At 35.7% G+C, this 19959-nt stretch overlaps 1 protein-coding gene across 6 annotated transcripts in view; it reads right to left on the minus strand.

The window, feature by feature from the left end:
• Positions 1-19959, minus strand: part of CCDC148 (coiled-coil domain containing 148) — a 354676-nt gene that overhangs the window by 55695 nt on the left and 279022 nt on the right. For 4 of the 6 annotated variants that reach the window (XM_077153903.1, XM_077153902.1, XM_077153900.1 and 1 more), the window contains one exon: positions 9163-9281. In XM_077153903.1, coding sequence (XP_077010018.1) covers positions 9163-9281 — 119 coding nt within the window. Of the gene's footprint in view, positions 1-9162; positions 9282-19959 lie in introns of those variants that run through there. The other 2 variants (XR_013172775.1, XM_077153904.1) reach the window with 2 other exon arrangements.

The following is a 19959-nucleotide window of genomic DNA, read 5'->3' on the forward strand; positions in this document are numbered from 1 at the left end:
GGACATGTTAGCTGCAAGACTGTACTTCAGAAAAGACAGATTGAACTCTTTTTATGAACATTTACAAATTGTCTTAAAGACATGGAGACAGAGGCCTTTGTCAAAAGGGTAATCTTATTCCTGCTTGTTTATTCTGTATCTTTTTGTGGTAACAGGAACCAATGATGCTAAGGTTATACAAAAAGTGAGATATGACCATTACATATCCTTGTTTTCAACTCCTCCCGGTGGGCAGAATCTTCATTATCTAACAAAAGAATACTCAATAAAGAAAAAGATTTTAGAGACAGGGTAAATATGTTGTGTTTGTTTTTTAGGGTAAATATGGTTTAAATTACCTGAAAACAAAAGTAACAAACATCACAGAACCACTGCAACCTACACAGCCACACACAACTGCAGTAACCGTGGCTGAGGCTTTGGACCCCATGATCTGTTAAAAATGCTGTGCCGAATAATGCATTCAGACCTGTGCTTTGAAAGAAAGAATGAAATGGACTGCTGTGGAACAGAAGAGAGAGAGTTTATCTTCCAGAAGTGGGTGGAAAAGAAGGCTTTGTAGAAGGATATTAGGAGGTAAAAATGGCAAGTGTTTGGGATGGCTATTAAAGTACCTGGAGTATCAAATTGGGGAAAATCAGATAATAAAAGGTAGAAAAACTGTGGCAAAAAGTAAAGGAGAAGGGAATGTTCTTATATCTAGTTTGGAGACTGCTATTGCTGTTACCTGAAAAACTTGTGGGTATCTTCTATTTAATTTTCTTATATTTGAATCAGTATATTAATTTCTGTACATTACTTTCCACTTTTCCCACCAATTCAAAGCTCATAGCCAATCAATGAAACAGGAAAAGTATGTCTTATTATTTTAAAAAATACTATTTTTTTATGAATGTCAGAAATTTATGCTCAATGTAGAAATTTTGGAAAATAGAAAAATTATCTTTCATTTAATTATCCAGAGACAACTATTATCATAGGATTATGTTTCTTTCTAGACTTTTTCTTTATATAAAGACTACAGACATAACATTTTGAAAGTACTAAGTACATATATTTATTTCCTGTGAAAATCATGTTTCCCTTAAGCCATTCCACTGTTGTGGAAAAAAGGAAGTAGGTGAAGGCTTCAATACCATCAGTTTTTATTTCTTACTCGGTCAAACCATGAAGATTGGAGGCTTAGTAGAAACATTGAGGTAGGTGGAGGGAATATAGGGCTAGTTTCCCACTTCCCTGGTATAAAATTCCTCCTGGGGAAGCCTTCATTTATTATGGCATGTTGTGCAACATGACATAGGATCAGAGGGAGGTGTCTGGAGATAGCACGAGAAAACATTTGTTTCCAGTGGCTGGCACAAGGTCTTACTGGAAATCTAGAAACTTCCCAGGAGCTGGTAAAAGCCAAGGGCTGGTGAGATCTGGAGGAGGGAAGAAGGATCTGCTGAATGAAGAAGCACTGGTCAGGACCAGTGGCGATGGCAGGGTGTGTGTTCAAAGCAGCATATGCTGTTCTGTACCCTAGAGGCTAATTGGGTCCTATTATGTTGTTCGTGGATTACAGGAGGAATGAGTCCCTTTCCCAGAAAAAAAAGATATGAAGGACATAGCAGCAAGTGTAGTGAGGGGAGACAGAACCAGGCAGACTAGCCACCTCACCCCATACTGCCAGGAGACATGCTAAGCTTTACCCTACACCTCTGTTGTCCATTATAGTAGCTGTTTTAGTTTGCTAAGTCTGCTGGAATGCAATATACCAGAGATGGACTGGATTTTATAAAGGGGATTTATTCAGTTACAAATTTATAGTTCCTCAGAGGAAAGGCAGCAGGCTTTCATCTGGATTTCTCTGTCACATGGGAAGGTACACAGTCACCTCTGCTGCCCTTCTCTCCCAGGTTCTGGGTTCAAATAGCTTTCCCTGGAGCATTTCCCTTTTGTATCTCCAAATATCTGAATCTGAGCTCTGAGCTAAACTGAGCTGAGCTGTGCTGTGCTGTGCTGTGCTGTGCTGTGCTGTGCTACTTCTCTCTCTTCTGACTCCTACTTTTAAGCTTTCAGCTAATTAAATTAAATATCACTCATTGCAGGAAGTCACCCCCCACCTTAGCCAACTGCAGCTATAATCAGCCATACATAAAATTCACATGCTGATGATTTAAGTCTGTAGTAACAAAAAAACTGGCCAAGTTGGCACTGAACCCAATAAGTATAGTAGCATTATCTACATGAGGCTAGCCTTCATAAGAGGAGGGCCATGCCTTACCTCCAAAAGAGATGGGGATTTGTACTTTATCCCCCAAAGGGACTGAGATAATCTAAAATGAGACCCCTTTAAAATGAGATACTTTTCATTGGGAAAGTTTACAACACTTCACTATTCTACAGGAAGGGGGCTTGGGAGGAAGATTGAAATCAGTTTTGGAGAAATTAAAAAAGTTAACTATTCTTCACACATTTGGGAATAAAGTGTGGGTGAATATTTGACTTCAGTACAAATTTAAATAATTTATAGAATCTATATAATGCTTTATATAAATTTTGAACACTGGTCTTCCCATCAGTCTGCATACATTAATATTAATCTCTCAAAAACAGGAAGAAAACTATATTACTTTGTAAAACAGATTTAAAAAGTCATGTTTAAGTGGAATATAGCAATAAAAAGGAACAAACTAATGATACATGCTACAACACGAATGAAACTCAAAAACATTATACTAAGGGGAAGAACTCAGATAAATTCCATTTATACACAATGTCCAGAAAAGGAAAATCTACTGGAACATAAATGGATTAGTGGTTACCTGGGGCTGGGAGTGGGACCAGGAATTAATACAAATAGTCCAAAGGGATCATTCTGGAGTGATGAAATGTTCTAAAACTGAACTGCAGTGATGGTTGCACTCTGTAAATTAGTTAATTATACATTTAAAACAAGAATTTTATGCAATACAAATAATCCTTTAATAAAGATTTTTGTTTAAATTTTTTAAAGAGCAGTGTTTAATAGCTTCCAATAAAGCCACTGAATTTTTACACATTTTAATTAAAAGACATGGAAGGTGGAGAAGTAGAAAGAAACTGAAAATTGTCAATAGCCATGCCTTTGGCAAGCAACCCAATATCCACCAATTTATTGTTAGGACATTAAAATGAAATGCAAATTATTTAGATATTAGATAACAAAGCTACAACACTTCAAACTTCATAAAATGTGGCCAAAGATATCTAGAAAAAAATCTCTGTAGACAAATTAATTCATTGGAAAACCAAAGGGATTGAAAATAAAATAACTAAAACATTCAACCCAAGAGGCCATAAAAATCTCAATAATATTCAAAGCCATATTTTCTTCTCTCTCCTCCCTCAAACTCCTTTCCCAATGAAATCAGTGACATCTTACCTAGCCTTGCCTAGATTTTCATAAAATTCTCTCTGCTTTTGTACCACTTCTGCAGCCCCACTGATACTTCTCTAGTTTAGACATCTCATCTCACAAAGTTTACTGGAGAAAACTTATAACTGGTTTCTTGGTAACCAAGTTTTACCTGTTTCAAAATAATTTCCAAGCCTTCACCAGAGGAGAAAAAAAACTACGAAAATTTCTAAAGAACATAAGGAAAGACTGGTACTGGAGAGCTATTCTAGAAGGATGTTCCTAGATTAGAGATAAAATTTGGTACATATGTCCCCCCACCTTAACAAAATTACAATAGCAAAATTCAACAGAATTTTTAATGAAATTTGACACAAGAATAGTCAAGACATTTTTGAAAAACACAATGCAAAAATATTTGTTCCAACAATAACAAAACAGTAATTAAACATTGTGGTATTGATGTAGAAATATAAAAATAGATCAATTTTATTTAATCTAATCAATTGTTTATATTAGAAATGTAGTATAATAAAGTGGATAAAGGATGAATCATTCAATAATTGTTGCTGAGACAGCTGGCTATCAATTTAGACAGGAAAAAAATAAAGTCAGACACCTAACTCATATTTATAAAAATAAATCCTGCTGGAGACATGGGTTCAATTCCAGGACCATGCATTCCTCCCCCAAAATCAATCAATCAATCAATCAATCAATCCATCAATCAATCTTGATGACTACAGAAATAAAGTTTAGAAGAAACATAAATAATATGTAGTATTTTTAAAGAATTTAGGCAGCTCTATTTGCAGGGATACCAAGTATTGTTTTCAAGTTTGTTCTTTGCAAAAGTGTTATCTGACCAGGAGTATTATTTGGAGTCATACCCAGTTTGTCCTCTGCTTGACAAGTATGTGTCCTAGTACAGGGCTTCATATTTCAGAAGGGAGCTATTTCTTAACTTGTCCACTTGTGATAGGGGCTCTATGCTCTTTGGCACCAAGAAGTGGTGCCTTTTACTATTGGCAAAAAGACCATACATGTTAGCAGCAGCTCAATAAATAGTAAATAGGAAGTAGTTAATTTGTACATACAGAAATATGCTCTTTTTACATAAACAGTATTATATTGTAAAATATGTTGTATTTTGTATTCTTAACTTGTTTTTATGTAGGTGCATATAAAAAGCATGTGTGTACATGTGTTGACAACTGATAACTGCAATGACTTCTGGAGAGATTACATGAGGATAGTGGACATGGGTGTCTTTTGCTTTAACTTTAATGTTTAAATTTTATAAGAATGTCATTATTAAGTAAGATATTTTATATGCTTAAATATTTTGAGAAAAATATGTTAGAACATGTCTCATGTTGTAACAGTTAACTATAGTAATCACTTACATGTAATCAATACTTATCATGTTCCAGGCAGTTGTTACATTCAATATCTCATTTAATCCTTGCAACAATCCTATGAAGTAGATACTATTTATATCCTCATTTTAAAAATGAGTAAACTGAAGCAAAGAGAAGTTAAATAACTTACCCAAAGGTCATACAGCTATAAAGCATAGAGCCAGGATTCTAATGTGACAACCTCAATCTAGAGCTTTCTGTCTTAACCACTATGACTTACTGAGAAATGAAAATAGGAAGTTAGTGAAAACTTTGGCAAGGTAATTTCAATAGAATGAGAGCAAAAGACAGATTGTAATAGATTGTGAAAGCAAATGTAATTAATAAATAAAATGAAGTACTAAATCTTTTTATTATGATGAACCACATGAACTAGCCGATATTCAACCATTTTTAAAGTATAGAAATGGAAGTTTCATATGGTTCAACCCAATATATCTGTTTATTTATGAATATCATTTTCAAGAAACTTATTCTTAGAATTAAAAAATAGAAGAACAAAGTAAATAACAGAAGTTTTCAAACCCTCAAGGTTGTATGTGCATATTTTTAAGACAGATCTGGGAACTATTTCAAGACTTCTTATTCTGACATGTAAAAATTTGCTTTCATTTAAAATATCTAAATATGAGATTTATGAATTATATTTCAGTAGTACAGAAAAACAATTAACCAGTCAACTGAATTTATTAGTTAGATGGTTACAAAAGAATGCAAAACAAAAAGATGGTTATCGTAAGAAGCAAAAGCTACCCTCAGTTTTTAAATGTTTAATTCCATCTCTTTAAATCACAGGAGGACTTTGCTTCTATCTACAAAATCAGTGAACATTTGCTGAGAATTACTTCTCATATATATCCTGATATTTTAAAGGGATTCCTTACAGATTTCCCATTGGCATGTAAGCATTAGATCCAGAATTATCAGAATCTACAACATTTCACATAAGATCACAGAGTTCTAAAAGCTGAGAGACTCAGCCCTCAGAAAAAATCAAGCCCAACCCCTTTGTTTTACAGAAGACAAATCAGAGCTTTATGAAGGTTAAATGAGCAACTTTCCCAAGGTCATACACTATCCAAAGGAAAGCCAAATTAAAACCCATGTCTCCCAGTTCCTTGTTCTTAATATTCTTTCACAATGTTATTATATGGCTGTCCCCCCCACCCCAGTATTTAATATCAATTAATCTGATTTTCCTTTCCTCCTTTTCAATTGAAGTTCTAAATCAGCTAATCTTAAAAATTTTTGAGACAGGAAGCAAAAGACTGAAATGACTCTGTAATGAAAGACATTCCCTGGCTATGAGAGGTTATCCTATTAAAAGCATGTCTCCTAGATGCAGGGGCTCCACATCTGTTCTGCTTTTCCCACTGCTTTAATTCTTGTGCTTCTCTTGTGTCTCCCTGGCAACAGTTTAAGACTGCCTAACTAGCCTTGTGAATGCTGCTTTTACCTGCCCTAGGGGTCATAAAAGTATTAAGTGGACTTCATTGCATAATGGTTATATACATGAGGGAAGCTCACTATTTAAAGGATTTATAATTATGAAATGTAAGTTCCCTCTTCAATTTATCTTCTATGAAAATTACTAAGGAGTTAGCCAAAATAGATACTTATGCAAGTTACCAATTTATTATCTCTCAACTCAAAATTAACTCTTCTTTCCTGCTTTGTGAAAATGGGATTGAGTCCTTTAACTATTTCTCCTTTGCAGCTGGCATAATGTTAAGCATTGTCAGGAAAGAGTGCTGGAGAGACACTGCAGAAGGTAGGGGCTTTTCTTTCTGGGTCTACTATTTCCTTCTAATTGCCCCTGCCATGAAACTATCAGCAGCATATGGGAGGGACACCCAGCAGTGCTTGCATCCATGAAGTTCAAGCAGTACCCTCATAGTTTTATCAAATTTCAGAGGCACCCTCAAGGAAGAGTCCCAGCAAGTCTTGCAGGAATCCAAATGGTTGGGTTCCCAGTGCTGAGATGCCTGTACTTGAGAAGGGTCCTTCCTGATTGCCCAGCAATTGTGGGCCAGTTTTGGCCTGAGGCTCCCCAAGAACTTCTCTGCCATCCATCAGGTCACAACCACACCTTCTCCAATGAGATCTGAATTCCATCCTCAGAGGGCCAGGGGTGGGAGAGTACTGGCATAAAGTAGACAAATAGATCACTGGAACAGAATTGAATGTCCAGAAATAGATCCACACATCTATGGTCAGTTGATCTTCAGCAAGGGTACTAAATACATGCAGTGGGGGAAACAATAGTCTCTTAAACAAATGATCTTTGTTGGATATCCACAGGCAGAAAAATGAAGTTAGATTCTTATCTCATATCATATACAAAAATCAACTCCAAATGAATCAAGGACCTAAATATAAAAGTCAAAACTATAAAACACTTAGAAGATAACATAGGAGCAAATCTTCATGACCTGGGATTTGGTAATGGATTCTTAGATCTGATACTAAAAGCATGAATAGCAAAAGAGACAATAAATAATTTGATTTCATCAAAGTTAAAAACTTTTGTTCATCAAAGAATATTATCAAGAAAGTGAAAAGATAACCTATGGAATAGGAGAAAATAGTTTTAAACCATAAACTGGATCCAGAATGTATGAAGAATTTTTACAATGCAACAACCAATAGACAAACAACCCAATTAAAAAATGGGCAAAGATGTTTCTTGAAGATGATTGTATAATGATACAGCTTTCTCAATGTGACTGTGTGATTGTGAAAACCTTGTGTCTGATGCTCCTTTTATCTACAGTATGGACAGATGAGTAAAATGTAGGAATTAAAAATAAATAAATAATAGGGGAAGAAATGTTAAAATAAATTTAGTAGATTGAAATGCTAGTGATCAATGAAAAGGAGTGATAAGGGGTATAGAAAAAAAATAGGGGAAACAAAGGTTAAAATATATTTGGTACATGGAAATAGTAGCAATCAATGAGAGGGAAGGATAAGGGGTATGGTATGTATGAGTTTTCTTTCTTTTTTCTTTTTATTTCTTTTTCTGAATTGATGCAAATGTTCTAAGAAATGATCATGGTGATGAATATACAACTATGTGATGATATTGTGAGCTATTGATTATATACCAGGAATGGAACAAACATATGGTAAGAATGCTCATGTTTGTAAGTTGTTATGTTTTAAAAAAATTTTTAATTTAAAAAAATGCAATGATAAAAAAAATTAAAAATGGGCAAAGGACTTGAACTGACATGTCTCCAAAGAAGACACACAAATGGCCAATAAACACATGAAAAGATGCTCAATATCATTAACTATTAGGGAAATGCAAACAAAAACCATACCACTTCAAACCCACAAGGATGGTATTATTTTAAAAAATAAAGTGTTAGAGAGGATGCAGAGAGATTGGAACTGTAGTGCATTTTGGTGGGAATGTAAAATGGTGCAGTCACTGTGGAAAGCAATATGGCAGTTCCTCAAAAAGTCAAGTATAGAATTACCTTATGACCCAGAATCCCACTTCTAGGTGTATCCAATACTCTAAGTATCTTACCAATAGAGAGTGAAAACAGGGTCTCAAACAGATACTTACTTATACATCAATGTTTATAGCACAATAGTTTTTTGCTATTGGAAATGAACCAAATTCCATTAACAGATGAATGGAAAACAAAATGTACATACACACAATGGAGTATTATTTGCCCATGAGAAGACTTATGAAGAACCTTGAAAACATGCTCAGTGAAATAAGCAAGGCACATAAAGACAAAAATTGTATGATATCACTTAACAAGATAGCACTAGAAACAGAAAATTCACAGAGAATAGATTAAAGGTTATGTGAGGGTTTGAAATGAGGGGAAAGAGGAAAGTATTTGTAAAATTAAAAAAATAAAATTGCATGATTTTAGGAAATCCAGATGTTTTCATATATAAAGTATACCTTAAGTATATTATCATGATACCATATAGTTCTGTATAATTGTATATTGTCTTTCCCAACTTCAGTCACAATAAATGGGCCTCCCTTCTTATTTTAATAATGTTTCCCCACTTTTGGGTCAAAATATTAAGTCACAGGAGCAGTTAGTATCATTTCATGCACAAAGTGGGTAATCAAATACTGTAAAGTCCTCTGAGGGTGTTTGAACTAGGAAGCTATCTAAGGAACAACATGTAAAATTGGAGATTCATGTATGAAAATGAGAGTTTAAGATATAGTATGTGTATCACTTTATCTATTTGTGAATATAAATGCTGTAAGGACCCATTAAAGTGTAGAAAATGTTCTCTCTGATATTGTTTATCCTAACACATTACTGAAGGCTGTGTTCACCACTTCCATTGCCACACAATTTAGAATTTTTCTTTTACCTTTCTCTGTCTTTTACAGTCTGTTCAGCCATTAATTTCCTCAGTTCTTCCAGACGCCGAAGATCTCTCATTTCCATATCTTTCCATTTCTGTTCTTTCTTAGCCCAATATTTTCTTATCTATTATAAAAAAAAAGTTACATAAAACTTAAATTAACAACAGATACGTAAAAAAACAAGCAAGGAGAAAAACTATAAGAACATTATCTATTGGATCATATAGCAAAGATTGAATTTAAATGGCATTTCATCTTTTTGTTTCTTGGATCTGCCTATAACATATTGGCAATAGAAAAATAAATTAAAACACAAAGGTGCATGGGGAACTGCCTGAGGTACTGCATAGTTTAAGAAATTCTGAAATGAAAATGTAACTTGTGCTGAGACCTGAGGTTTTAATCCATGGCCAAAATAATTGACTTTCAAGGAACCGCAATAAAAGCATGTTATTGTCTCTAAAGAATATGATCTACCTGTTACTCAAGAATATTTTTATCCTCTTATGGTAATGTAGTTCTTAACAAGTATAGCATTAAAACTATTTTTGCTTTAAAAGCATGAGTTTATTTATGCTAATGGACAGCAGGATGTTGAAAGCTTTGTGCTTCTGGGGAAGTGGCAGGAGATAGGTGGGAGGAAGGAGGAAAAGAAAAAATTATCAGGGGTATGGTACATAGCAGTTCTGACTTTTGTGGTAAAATAAAGGTCAAGCTTTCTTATCAAGTTTAAAAAGGCAAGAGCAATGTTCTCATTAGGCATGTTTTTACTTCTCTTCTCCGGAAATGGAGGCAGAATGAGAAAGCTGGATGTGCATATCTGCTAACTTTATGGGGCTAGACATTGTGCAGAGTACCTGAATGCAGAGGTGACTGATTTGGTAGGGCAATCGAAGTCAACGTTTATTTGACAGTGGCCTGTTCAGTTGCTCTAGCCTTCCATGTTGTGCCTGACTCAAGAGACTAGATGGTGGTGAAAAGCAGAGCAATTCAGTGGTGCAAGCTAGTGGAATGAGCACCAGTAGAGAGTGTTGTATAGGATGGCTTAGCCTCATCCCCAATATGACGTTTTCTCATTTGAGGTGAATATGCAAAGCTGACTGGTGTCTTAACACTCCTTCAGTTCCTGGGGGAAGCAGAAGAAGCCTCCCCAGCACCATGGCCATGCCCATGGCAAGTCTGCACTAGGGCCTGCAACACCAGCAGCCACAATAGCAACATCCACTCAATGCTTAATGAATAACTGGATGAATTCAGTGCAGTAATATGAACTCTTGAGATGGCTGAGATCTGAACCAAGTAAAGAGAAATGAAGCTAAATAGGTAGCAGCAACAAAAGTGAGAGAAGGGGTGAGAAAAGGGAGCAGAGAAACACTGACTGATAACATGTATTCCAGAGTCCTGACTAATAAATGCCAGATATCGAAATGTTAACGGTTATATTTTCTCCATCTGGAGATTATAAGCCATATTTATTTTATTCTTTATACATTCTGCATTACCTTATTTTTTGCAATGAATATATATTTCTTTCATAATCAGAAAAAATAAACTACTTTAAAACTAAGTTGAAAAAAAGAACCAGTATTGAACTAAAGGCCATTTTTCTCTGAATTCTAACAGATGAGTAACCTTTGCTTACTTCCAGCACTGAATTTAGAGGGAAATCAGAGGGCCTTTTGCATACAATCCCTTGACTACAGGCAGACCAACCTCAGATTTCTGGCATCCTCAGGTTGCATTGACTTTTGGTGCTACTTGGTCTTTTGACCTGTGCAGGCACTAGAACTGTGTTAATCACTGAGGCTTTTTGGAATCTCAAGACCTGTTGTTTCCATCCTTTGACTGCCTCTGGTATCCTTAGCATTACTGTAGTGGGAGGTCATTTTTTGATCACCGCTCTCTCTCTCATGATTTACTCCTTCCCAGTGGTTTCTAACTGTACACTCTGGAACCTCTGTGCTATCATACAAAAAAAAAATTCCCTCTATTCTCAACCTTCAGAACACTATCTCTTTGTAGTCACTGAAATTCCTTTGTGCAAAAGTGAATACCGAGATTCTTTTGCACAAAGGATGCTCACCTTCAGATAACCTATGTGCCATGGAACTAAGGACTGGTTTGGACATTTTTCTCATTCTTAAATATTGCTTTCAGACCACTATGATATCCCTCTCATGTATGATTTCTTCTTCCTTTGCTGTTTATGTTATCTGACTGTATCACCTTCTACCATTCTATATTGCAAGATGTGTTGATTTCTAGGTCAGTACAAAATATTCAACAAGAATTCAGATACTTGAGTCATAGCCTTCTCTAACACAAGTCCTTCCATCTTCCTCAACAACTCCAACATCTATCTGAATCCCCTTCCAAACTCCTAAAATCAATTTCATGAATTACTCCATTCGAGTGAACCACCTCTTCCTCTAGCAGATGATATCATCCAAAACAGTTCTAACTCTGAAATCGTTAATTATAGTAATCCATTCTATGTCGAGGACCTTCCACCCTTCATCATCCTCTGTATAATGCTATTCCTCTAGTATAGCTGTCATCGCAATGCTTCACTAATTACTATAGTTGTTTCTCTGCTCAGCTAGACTGAAGAAATTGTGGTTGATTTATTTAGTACCTCCAGGACCAACTAAAGTGTCTAGAACATAGTATATACTTAATAAGTGTTTGATTGATTAATGAATTACACAAGTGCAGGTACTGGTACCAAATTTATAGCTTCAATAACAATCAGCATTCCTCTTATGAATTCCTGGTCAACTGCCTCTCTATTTCTTAGTGGTATACCGAAACCTGTTCTCTATGTTAGGCTCCATACCTACTCCTACTTCTTCACTTTCAACAGAGGAAATAGAAGCTCTATAAGTTACCTTCACTGATATCCTGCATCTCAGAGGAAGAGACATCTTTCCTTGTATCCAAGACTAATTCCTAATCTGCGCTCCAGATCCAATTCCCCAATTCTACCTTCTTCAGATTTTTACTATATCATCTACCTTCCTCTTTCCCCTGCACCTCAACATCTTGGTCTTTGCCCCTCACCATGGTATCTCTCTCTCTGCCTTTACTGCTCTGAATTCCCTACCCTCACTAGTGACCACTGAATGATCAAATCAAACAGAAACTTCTCAACCCTTATTTTATTTGATGTCTCTGTGTTTGATTCTATTAACCTTTATCTATAGTCATAAAACACTAATGGATTAATCATCGTTTTGTTCATCAAATATATAGTGAGCATATGATTTAAATCAGGCACTGAACTATGCACTCAGGATTCGGTGGTTAAAGAGACATAAGGTCCCTGCCTCATGCAGCTGGGACTTTCTAGAGGAAGAGATCATAAACAAGTAAATGAATGAACAGGATATTACAGGTTGTGTTAAGTTCTAAGGAGAAAATAATTAGGTAATCATCTAAAAAAATTGGGTAGAACTTTTAGAAGACATATTTAAAGAAATGACACTGGATCAAAATCTGAAGGATGAGAGGATTCTGGGAAGATGGCAGAGTACAGTAGGCTGGATTCACCTCTGCTCTTAAGAACAAGATAAGGGACAGGGAAAAAATGACCAGGATTGCAGTCTCAGAGAGTGAGTGATTAAAGAGGGTCTTCAATATTTCATAGGAAAGAGAGAGGTAGGGAGATCAGAATAGGGAGAGAAAGGTAGGTCAGATCAGCTGTGACCTCCACCAGGGGTAGATGGTGGGGAAATATAGGTCTGAGGGAACTGACTGTCTCTCTGCTCCAGCCTGCCCCAGCTACTGGCAGGGGAAAGTTCCCTGCATGACTATGAAGTTGGCAACACCTGTAGGGATCCCAGAGTCTGCAAACCCCTGAGCACCGGGAGCAGTTGCCCTGCCATGCACTGGGAAGAGTCATTCAAGTTGGGTAAGGTGAACAGTGAATCCTCTGGGTGTGGGGTGCTATGATCAGTTGCTCCCCCAGGGTCTGTGATCTGCTCCCCCATCTCCTGCACCAGGAGTCATCCTGCTGCCACATGCCAGGAACAACTCCCATGCCATGCACACCATCTTCCCAGTTGGCCACTCAGGGCAGGCCTGAGGGGAGGAGGTGCCTCTGGAATGCTACCTGCTAGAAAGAAGCAGTAAGTGCAGCCTGGCAAACTATCTGTCTAGGGTTTTTAAAAAATATATGCATTTTCTATGTTTACTATTATTATTATTTTATTTTTATTTATATATATTTATATTCTTATTTTTATTTCTTATTTTATTTTTTAAAATTTTCTCTCTCTTCTGTGGACACCAGTCTGAATTCATTCCCAGTATATCTTGGGGTGTTTTCTTGTGACTGCGGGGCCTACTATTGTTAAGGTATATTTTATTATAATTATTACTATTATTATTATTATTATTTTGGGATGTATGGGCTGGGAATTAAGCCTGGATCTCCCACATGGTAGGCAGGTGTTCTGCCACTGACCTATGTGTACATACCTGCCTACCTTTCAATGGACCCTCAAGTAGAACTGTAACTACCATGAGAGCCAGGGCATGGTTTGGCAGGGAATAACTGACAAACAGAGTGCAAAATGGAATCTTCAACACAAAACCAAGTAAATATAAAAGTTTAGATGAGTGAAGGAAACCAACTTGCAAACTATATTAAGATAATCAAATGCCCCAAGCACAACATAAATCACAAAGCACATGAAGATCCAGGGAGAAATGGCCCAGCCAAATGACCACATCAAAACACTGGAGGGAACACAGAATAAATATCCTATTTAAGGATATTTATAAAAAATAAAAGATATCAGGAAGACCCTAGAAGAGCATAAAGAAGAATTCAAAAGATTAAGTAGAAAAATGGCAGATCTCACAGAGATGAAAGATACGGTAGACCAAATTAGAAATATACTAGAGACACATGATAACAGATTCAAAGAAGCAGAAGTGAGCTGGAAGACAGAACACTTGAACTAGAGTGCAAAAAATAACAAATGGCAAGAAAGATGAAAAAAAATGGAACTGGATCTTAGGGAAAAGATGGACAATAAAAGATAAGAATCACTGATGTCTCAGAAGAAAAAGAGAAGAGTAAAGGGTTGGGAAGTTTAGTTGACAATATAATTGTAAAAAATTCCCAACCCTTATAAAAGACATAAACATGCAAACCAAGGCCCAACAAACCCCAAATAGAATAAATCTGAATAGACCTATTCCAAGACACATACTAATCAAACTGTCAAATGTTGAAGAGAAGCAGAATGTTCTAAAAGAAGCACAATAAAAGTGATCTACTACATACAAAACAAAACATATAAGGCTGAGTTTGGATTACTCAACAGGTACCATGGAGGCAAAAGGCAGTGGAACAATATATTTAAATGCCTGAATGAGAAAGGCTCACAGCTAAGAATTCTTTATCCAGCCAAGTTGTCCTTCAAACCCAAGGGAAAGATTAAAATCTTCAAAGATTGAGATAACTAGTCAATAAGACACCTGCCCTACAAGAAATACTTATCTGCTATTTTTCTATGTAATCTTTTGAATTCTTCTTTATACTGTTCTCCTGTAAGGTGGGGGAAAAAAAGATAGGAGAGAGAAGTCTGGAGGACGGCACAGAATTGAAGCGTACCAGTAAGGGCAATTTAAAGGATAAAAAGAGAGAAAGAGAAAACAATATATAGAGCTGTCAAATTAAGACTAAAGGATAAGATGGTAGATTCAAGAATTGCATTTACAGTAATATCTTTGAATATAATGAACTAAACTCACCAATTAAAAGATACAGATTGGCAGAATGTATTAAAAAATATAATCTGTCTATATGCTATTTACAAGAGATGTACCTTAGATCCAAGGGTATAGTAGATTGAAAATGAAAGAACATTAAAAAAAAAGATATTCTATGCAAGCTGTAACCAAAAGAAAGCAGGAGTAGCTATAATAATATCAGATAAAATAGACTTTAAATGTAAAGACATCATAAGAGACAAGATGGACACCACATACTAATGAAAGGGGCAATTCACCAAGAGGAAATAACAATCATAAGTGTTTATACTCACAGTCAATGAGCTCAAAAGTACACAAGGCAAATATTGACAAAACTGAAGGGAGCTATAGATGTTTCAATAATAATAGTGGGAGACTTCAATACAATACTCTCCACTATAGATAGAATAATCAGACAGAAGATCAACAAGGAAATAGAGAACCTAAACCATGTGATAAATGAATTAGACATTATAGTCATATACAGATGACTACACTCCAACACACCAGGATATATATTCTTTTCTAGTACAGATGGAACATTCTTCAGGATAGATCATATGCTGGGACACAAAATAAGTCTTCATAAATTTAAAAAGGTTGAAATTATTCAAAGCACTTTCTCTGACAAAAACAGAATAAAGTTGGAAATTAATAATCACCCAGGAACCAGAGCTCTCATAAATATATGGAGATTAAAGAACACACTCTTAAATAATCAGTGGGTGAAAGAAGAAATTGCTAGAGAAATTGGTAAATATCTGTAGATGAATGAAAATGAGAATAAACACATTAGAACTTATGGGATGTGGTAAAGACAGTGCTGAGAGGGAAATTTATTTCCCTAAATACCTATATTAAAAAACAAGAATGAAGAGAAGGTGCTCATAGATAGCTCTGGAAGTACTTGGGCCATGTCCACTGCTTATCTCATTGTGAATGTAAACCCAGGGGAAGACAATTGTCAGCTGAGCTGTTGACAATGCAGCCACTAAAGTTAGTGAACTTGAAAGATGTAGTTATAGAATTCACCCAGGAAGTAATGCTGGATACATCCCAGAGAAAGCTGTTCAGAGATGTGATGCTGGAAAATATCAGTCATCTGCTCTCAGTGGGATATCAGGTCTGTAAATCAGATGTATCTTGAAAGTTAGCTCAAAGGGAGGAACTGTGGAAGAAGGAATTGGATTGTTCCAAAGCCAGATTTCAGGCAGGGAAAATTGTCTTAAAAAACAAGAAATGCTATCTGTGCATCATATCTGCAGGAAACTCTTATCAACCATCATGTTACTGAAGCAAAATTCTCATACTCAAAATATGTAGTGAATTGCCAGAAGATTGTACTCACAGTTCCAGAGTGACTCAACATCTATTAAATCATAGGGAAAGGAAACTCTACTTTAGCAATCTATTTGGAAGAGACCTCAATGACCAATCATCTTTTCATCAGCAAAAGCATTTTCATACTAGAAGTAAATCATATGAATGTCATCTAATTGAGAAATCCTTCATTCAAAACTCTGACCATACACATTACAATGGAACTCACATTGGAGAGAAATCTTGTAAATATCATCCATGTGGTAAAGCTGTTACTGAATATTCTGAACTGAGACAACATGAGAGAATTCACTGGAGAGAAACCTTATGTATGTCACATACATGGTAAAACCTTTGCTCAATATTCTGACCTTAGATGACATGAGAGATTTCACGTGGAGAGAAACGATATGAACGTCATCTCTGTGGGAAAGCCTTCACTTATTATTCTAATTTAGAAAACATGAGAGAATTCACACTGGAGAGAAACCATATGAATGCCATCTATGTGGGAAAACCTTCACTCTTGGTTCTTAGAGTACATGAGAGAATATATACTGGAGAGAAACCTTATGAATGCCATCTATGTTGAAAAGCCTTCACACAATATACTACCCTTAAAGAACATGAAAGAATTCACACAGGAGAGAAACCTTATGAACGTTATCTCTGTGGTAAAGTCTTCACCCATTACTCTAACCTTAAATGACATGAGAACACTCACATTGGAGGGAAATGCTGTGAATGTCTTCTATGTGGTAAGGCCTTCAGTGAATATGCCTACCTGAGAAAACATGAAAGAACTCACACAGGAGAGAAACTGTATGAATGCCATCTATGTGGGCAAGCCTTCCTTCAAAGTTCTAACCTGAGAAAATATGAGAGAACTCATGCTGGAGAGAAACCTTACGATGTCATTTATGTCAGAAAGTCTTCACCCATTGTTCTAGCCTTAGAGAACATAAGAGAACTCACACTGTAGTGAAACCTTAAGAATGTCTTCTATGTGGGAAAGCCTTTACTCATTGTTTTAGCCAGAGACAAGTAAGTGCCTTTCTCTGTAGCATTTAGCCTTGGCTAAAGGACAGACAGTCTTCAGAGTTCCCAGGGGAAGGAGCTCACATACAAAGATTGAACCTGAACATAGTGCTCTTTACACAGCATCACAAAATCATTCATAGTACTGAATACAAAGTGGCCATTCATATAATATTTAGTCACTACCTCCTTATTTAAATTCAAACTTAGTATCACAACTTTGAATGACATGGATTTATGTAGAGTTTATTCTCTATAATGGGATTTAATCTTGTTCTCCATTAATGGCATGGTATTGACATGGTAATTTAAAATATTTTGAAATAATTAAAAAAAAGAATGAGCAAAAATTGAGGACTTAACTGCTCATCTGGAGAAATTAGAGAAAGTTCATCAAACTAATCCTAAGGCAAATAAAAGAAGAGAGAAAACAAAGACTAAAGCAGAAATAAACTAACTGGGGAACAACAAGAACAATAGAAAGAACCAACAAAACCAAAAGTTGGCTCTTTGTGAAAATCATTAAAATTGAGAGACCCCTAGCTAGATTGACCAAAAGAGAGAGAGAGAAAGAGAATGCAAATAAGTAAAATTAGAAATGGGAGGAAGTTGTTACCATGGATTCTGAAGAAATTTAAAAAAAACATAAGAGAGTACTATGAACAACTACATGTCAACACACTAGGCAATTTAGATGAATAGGACAAATTCCTAGAATTTCTCAAGACAGAATTCCTATACTGACTCAAGAGAAAATAAAAGAACTCAACAACCAATTACAAGTAGAGATTCAATCAGTTATCACAAATCTTCCTACAAAGAAAAGCCCAGGACCAGATGGCTTCACAGGGAATTTCATCAAACATTCCAAAAATAACTAACACCAATCCTGCTCACACTCTTCCAAAATTGAGGAAAAAGGTGTGCTACCTAACTCATTTTATGGAGCTAATATCACTCTAATATCAAAACCAGATAAAGATGCTACAAAAAAAAGGGAAAGCTAGAAACCTATCTCTCTAATGAACATAGATGCAAAAGTTCTCAACAAAATACTAACAAATTGAATCCAATAACACATTAAAAGAATTATACATCATAACCAAGTGGGGTTTATGCCAGGAATCCTCAACACAAGAAAATTTATCAACATAATACAGCACATTAATAAATCAAAGGGGAAAAAATCACATAATTTTGTCCATTGATGTCAAAAAAGCATTTGGCAAAATTCAGCATTCTTTCCTGATAAAAACACTCCAAAAGATAAGAATTGCAGGAAACTTCCTCAATATTGTAAAGGGTATACATGAAAAACCCATAACCAGCATCATACAGTGACAAATTGAAAGCTTTCCCCCTAAGACAGGGAATGAGACAAGGATGCCCATCATCACCACTAGTATTCAAAGTTGTACTAGTAGTCCTAGCTGGGGTGATTAGACAGAAAAAAGAAATAGAAGGCATCCTTGGAGGAAAGGAAGATTTAGAACATTCATTATTTGTAGATGGTATGATACTGTACTTGGAAAACCCCTAGAAATCTATGACAAAGCTACTTGAGCTAATGAAAAAAATTCAACAAAGTGCTGGGATACAAGATTAATGCACAAAAATCCTGATGTTTCTATACACAAGTAATTACCTATCTGAGGAGACAATTAAAGAAAAAATTCCATTCAAAATAGTGACCAAAGTAATCAGGTATCTAAGCTTAAGCTTCTTAAACTTTACACCTAAAGCACAAGCATTAAAAGAAAAAATAGATAAATGGGAACTCCTTAAGATCAAGAGCTTCTGTGCCTTAAAGGACTTTGTCAAAAAGGTAAAGAGGCAGCCAACTCAATGGGAGAAAATATTTGGATGTCAGATAAAGGGTTGATATCCTGTGTACAGAAAGAAATTTCACGACTCAACAATAAAAAATTATAAGATGGGCTGAGGATATGAATTGACATTTTCCCAAAGAGCAAATACAAATGGCTAAAAAGTACCTGAAGAGATGCTGATTTTCACTAGCTATAAAGAAAATGCAAATTAAGGTAATAATGAGATATCACCTCATACCTGTAAGAATGGCTGCTATTAAACAAATAGAAAACTACAAATGTTGAAGAGGATGTGGAGAAATTGGATCACTTATTCACTGTTGGTGGTAATGTATAATGGTGCTGCCACTGTGGAAGACAGTTTGGTGATTCCTCAGAAAACTAAATATTTAGTTACCTATGACCCAGCAATACCAATACTCAGTATATATCCAGAAGAGCTGAAAGCAGTGACATGAACAGACATTTGCACACTGATGTTCATAGTGGTACTATTCACAATTGCCAAAAGAAGGAAACAATCCAAGTGCTCATCAACATATGGCTAGATGAAAAGACATCCAAATCATATGAACAATGTGGATGTAAATTGAGGGTATAATGCTTAATGAAATAAGTCAGACACAAAAACACAGATAGTGTATGATTTCATTATTCTGACTCTGGTGAAGGTAATATCAGAGGTTACACTGTAGAATATAGCAGATCTAGAGGTACGCAGAAGCAGAAATGGAGGAAAGGCTACCCAAAGAGTTTGAACGTAAATGAAAGGGAAAGGATAGAAGTGATAGTAATTAATTAGTGGGTCTATAAGTAACATGGTTCCCAGTGCCTGCCCATGTAAAAAAAAAA

The sequence above is a fragment of the Tamandua tetradactyla genome, chromosome 3 (assembly GCF_023851605.1).
Source record: "Tamandua tetradactyla isolate mTamTet1 chromosome 3, mTamTet1.pri, whole genome shotgun sequence".
Lineage (NCBI taxonomy): Eukaryota > Metazoa > Chordata > Mammalia > Pilosa > Myrmecophagidae > Tamandua > Tamandua tetradactyla.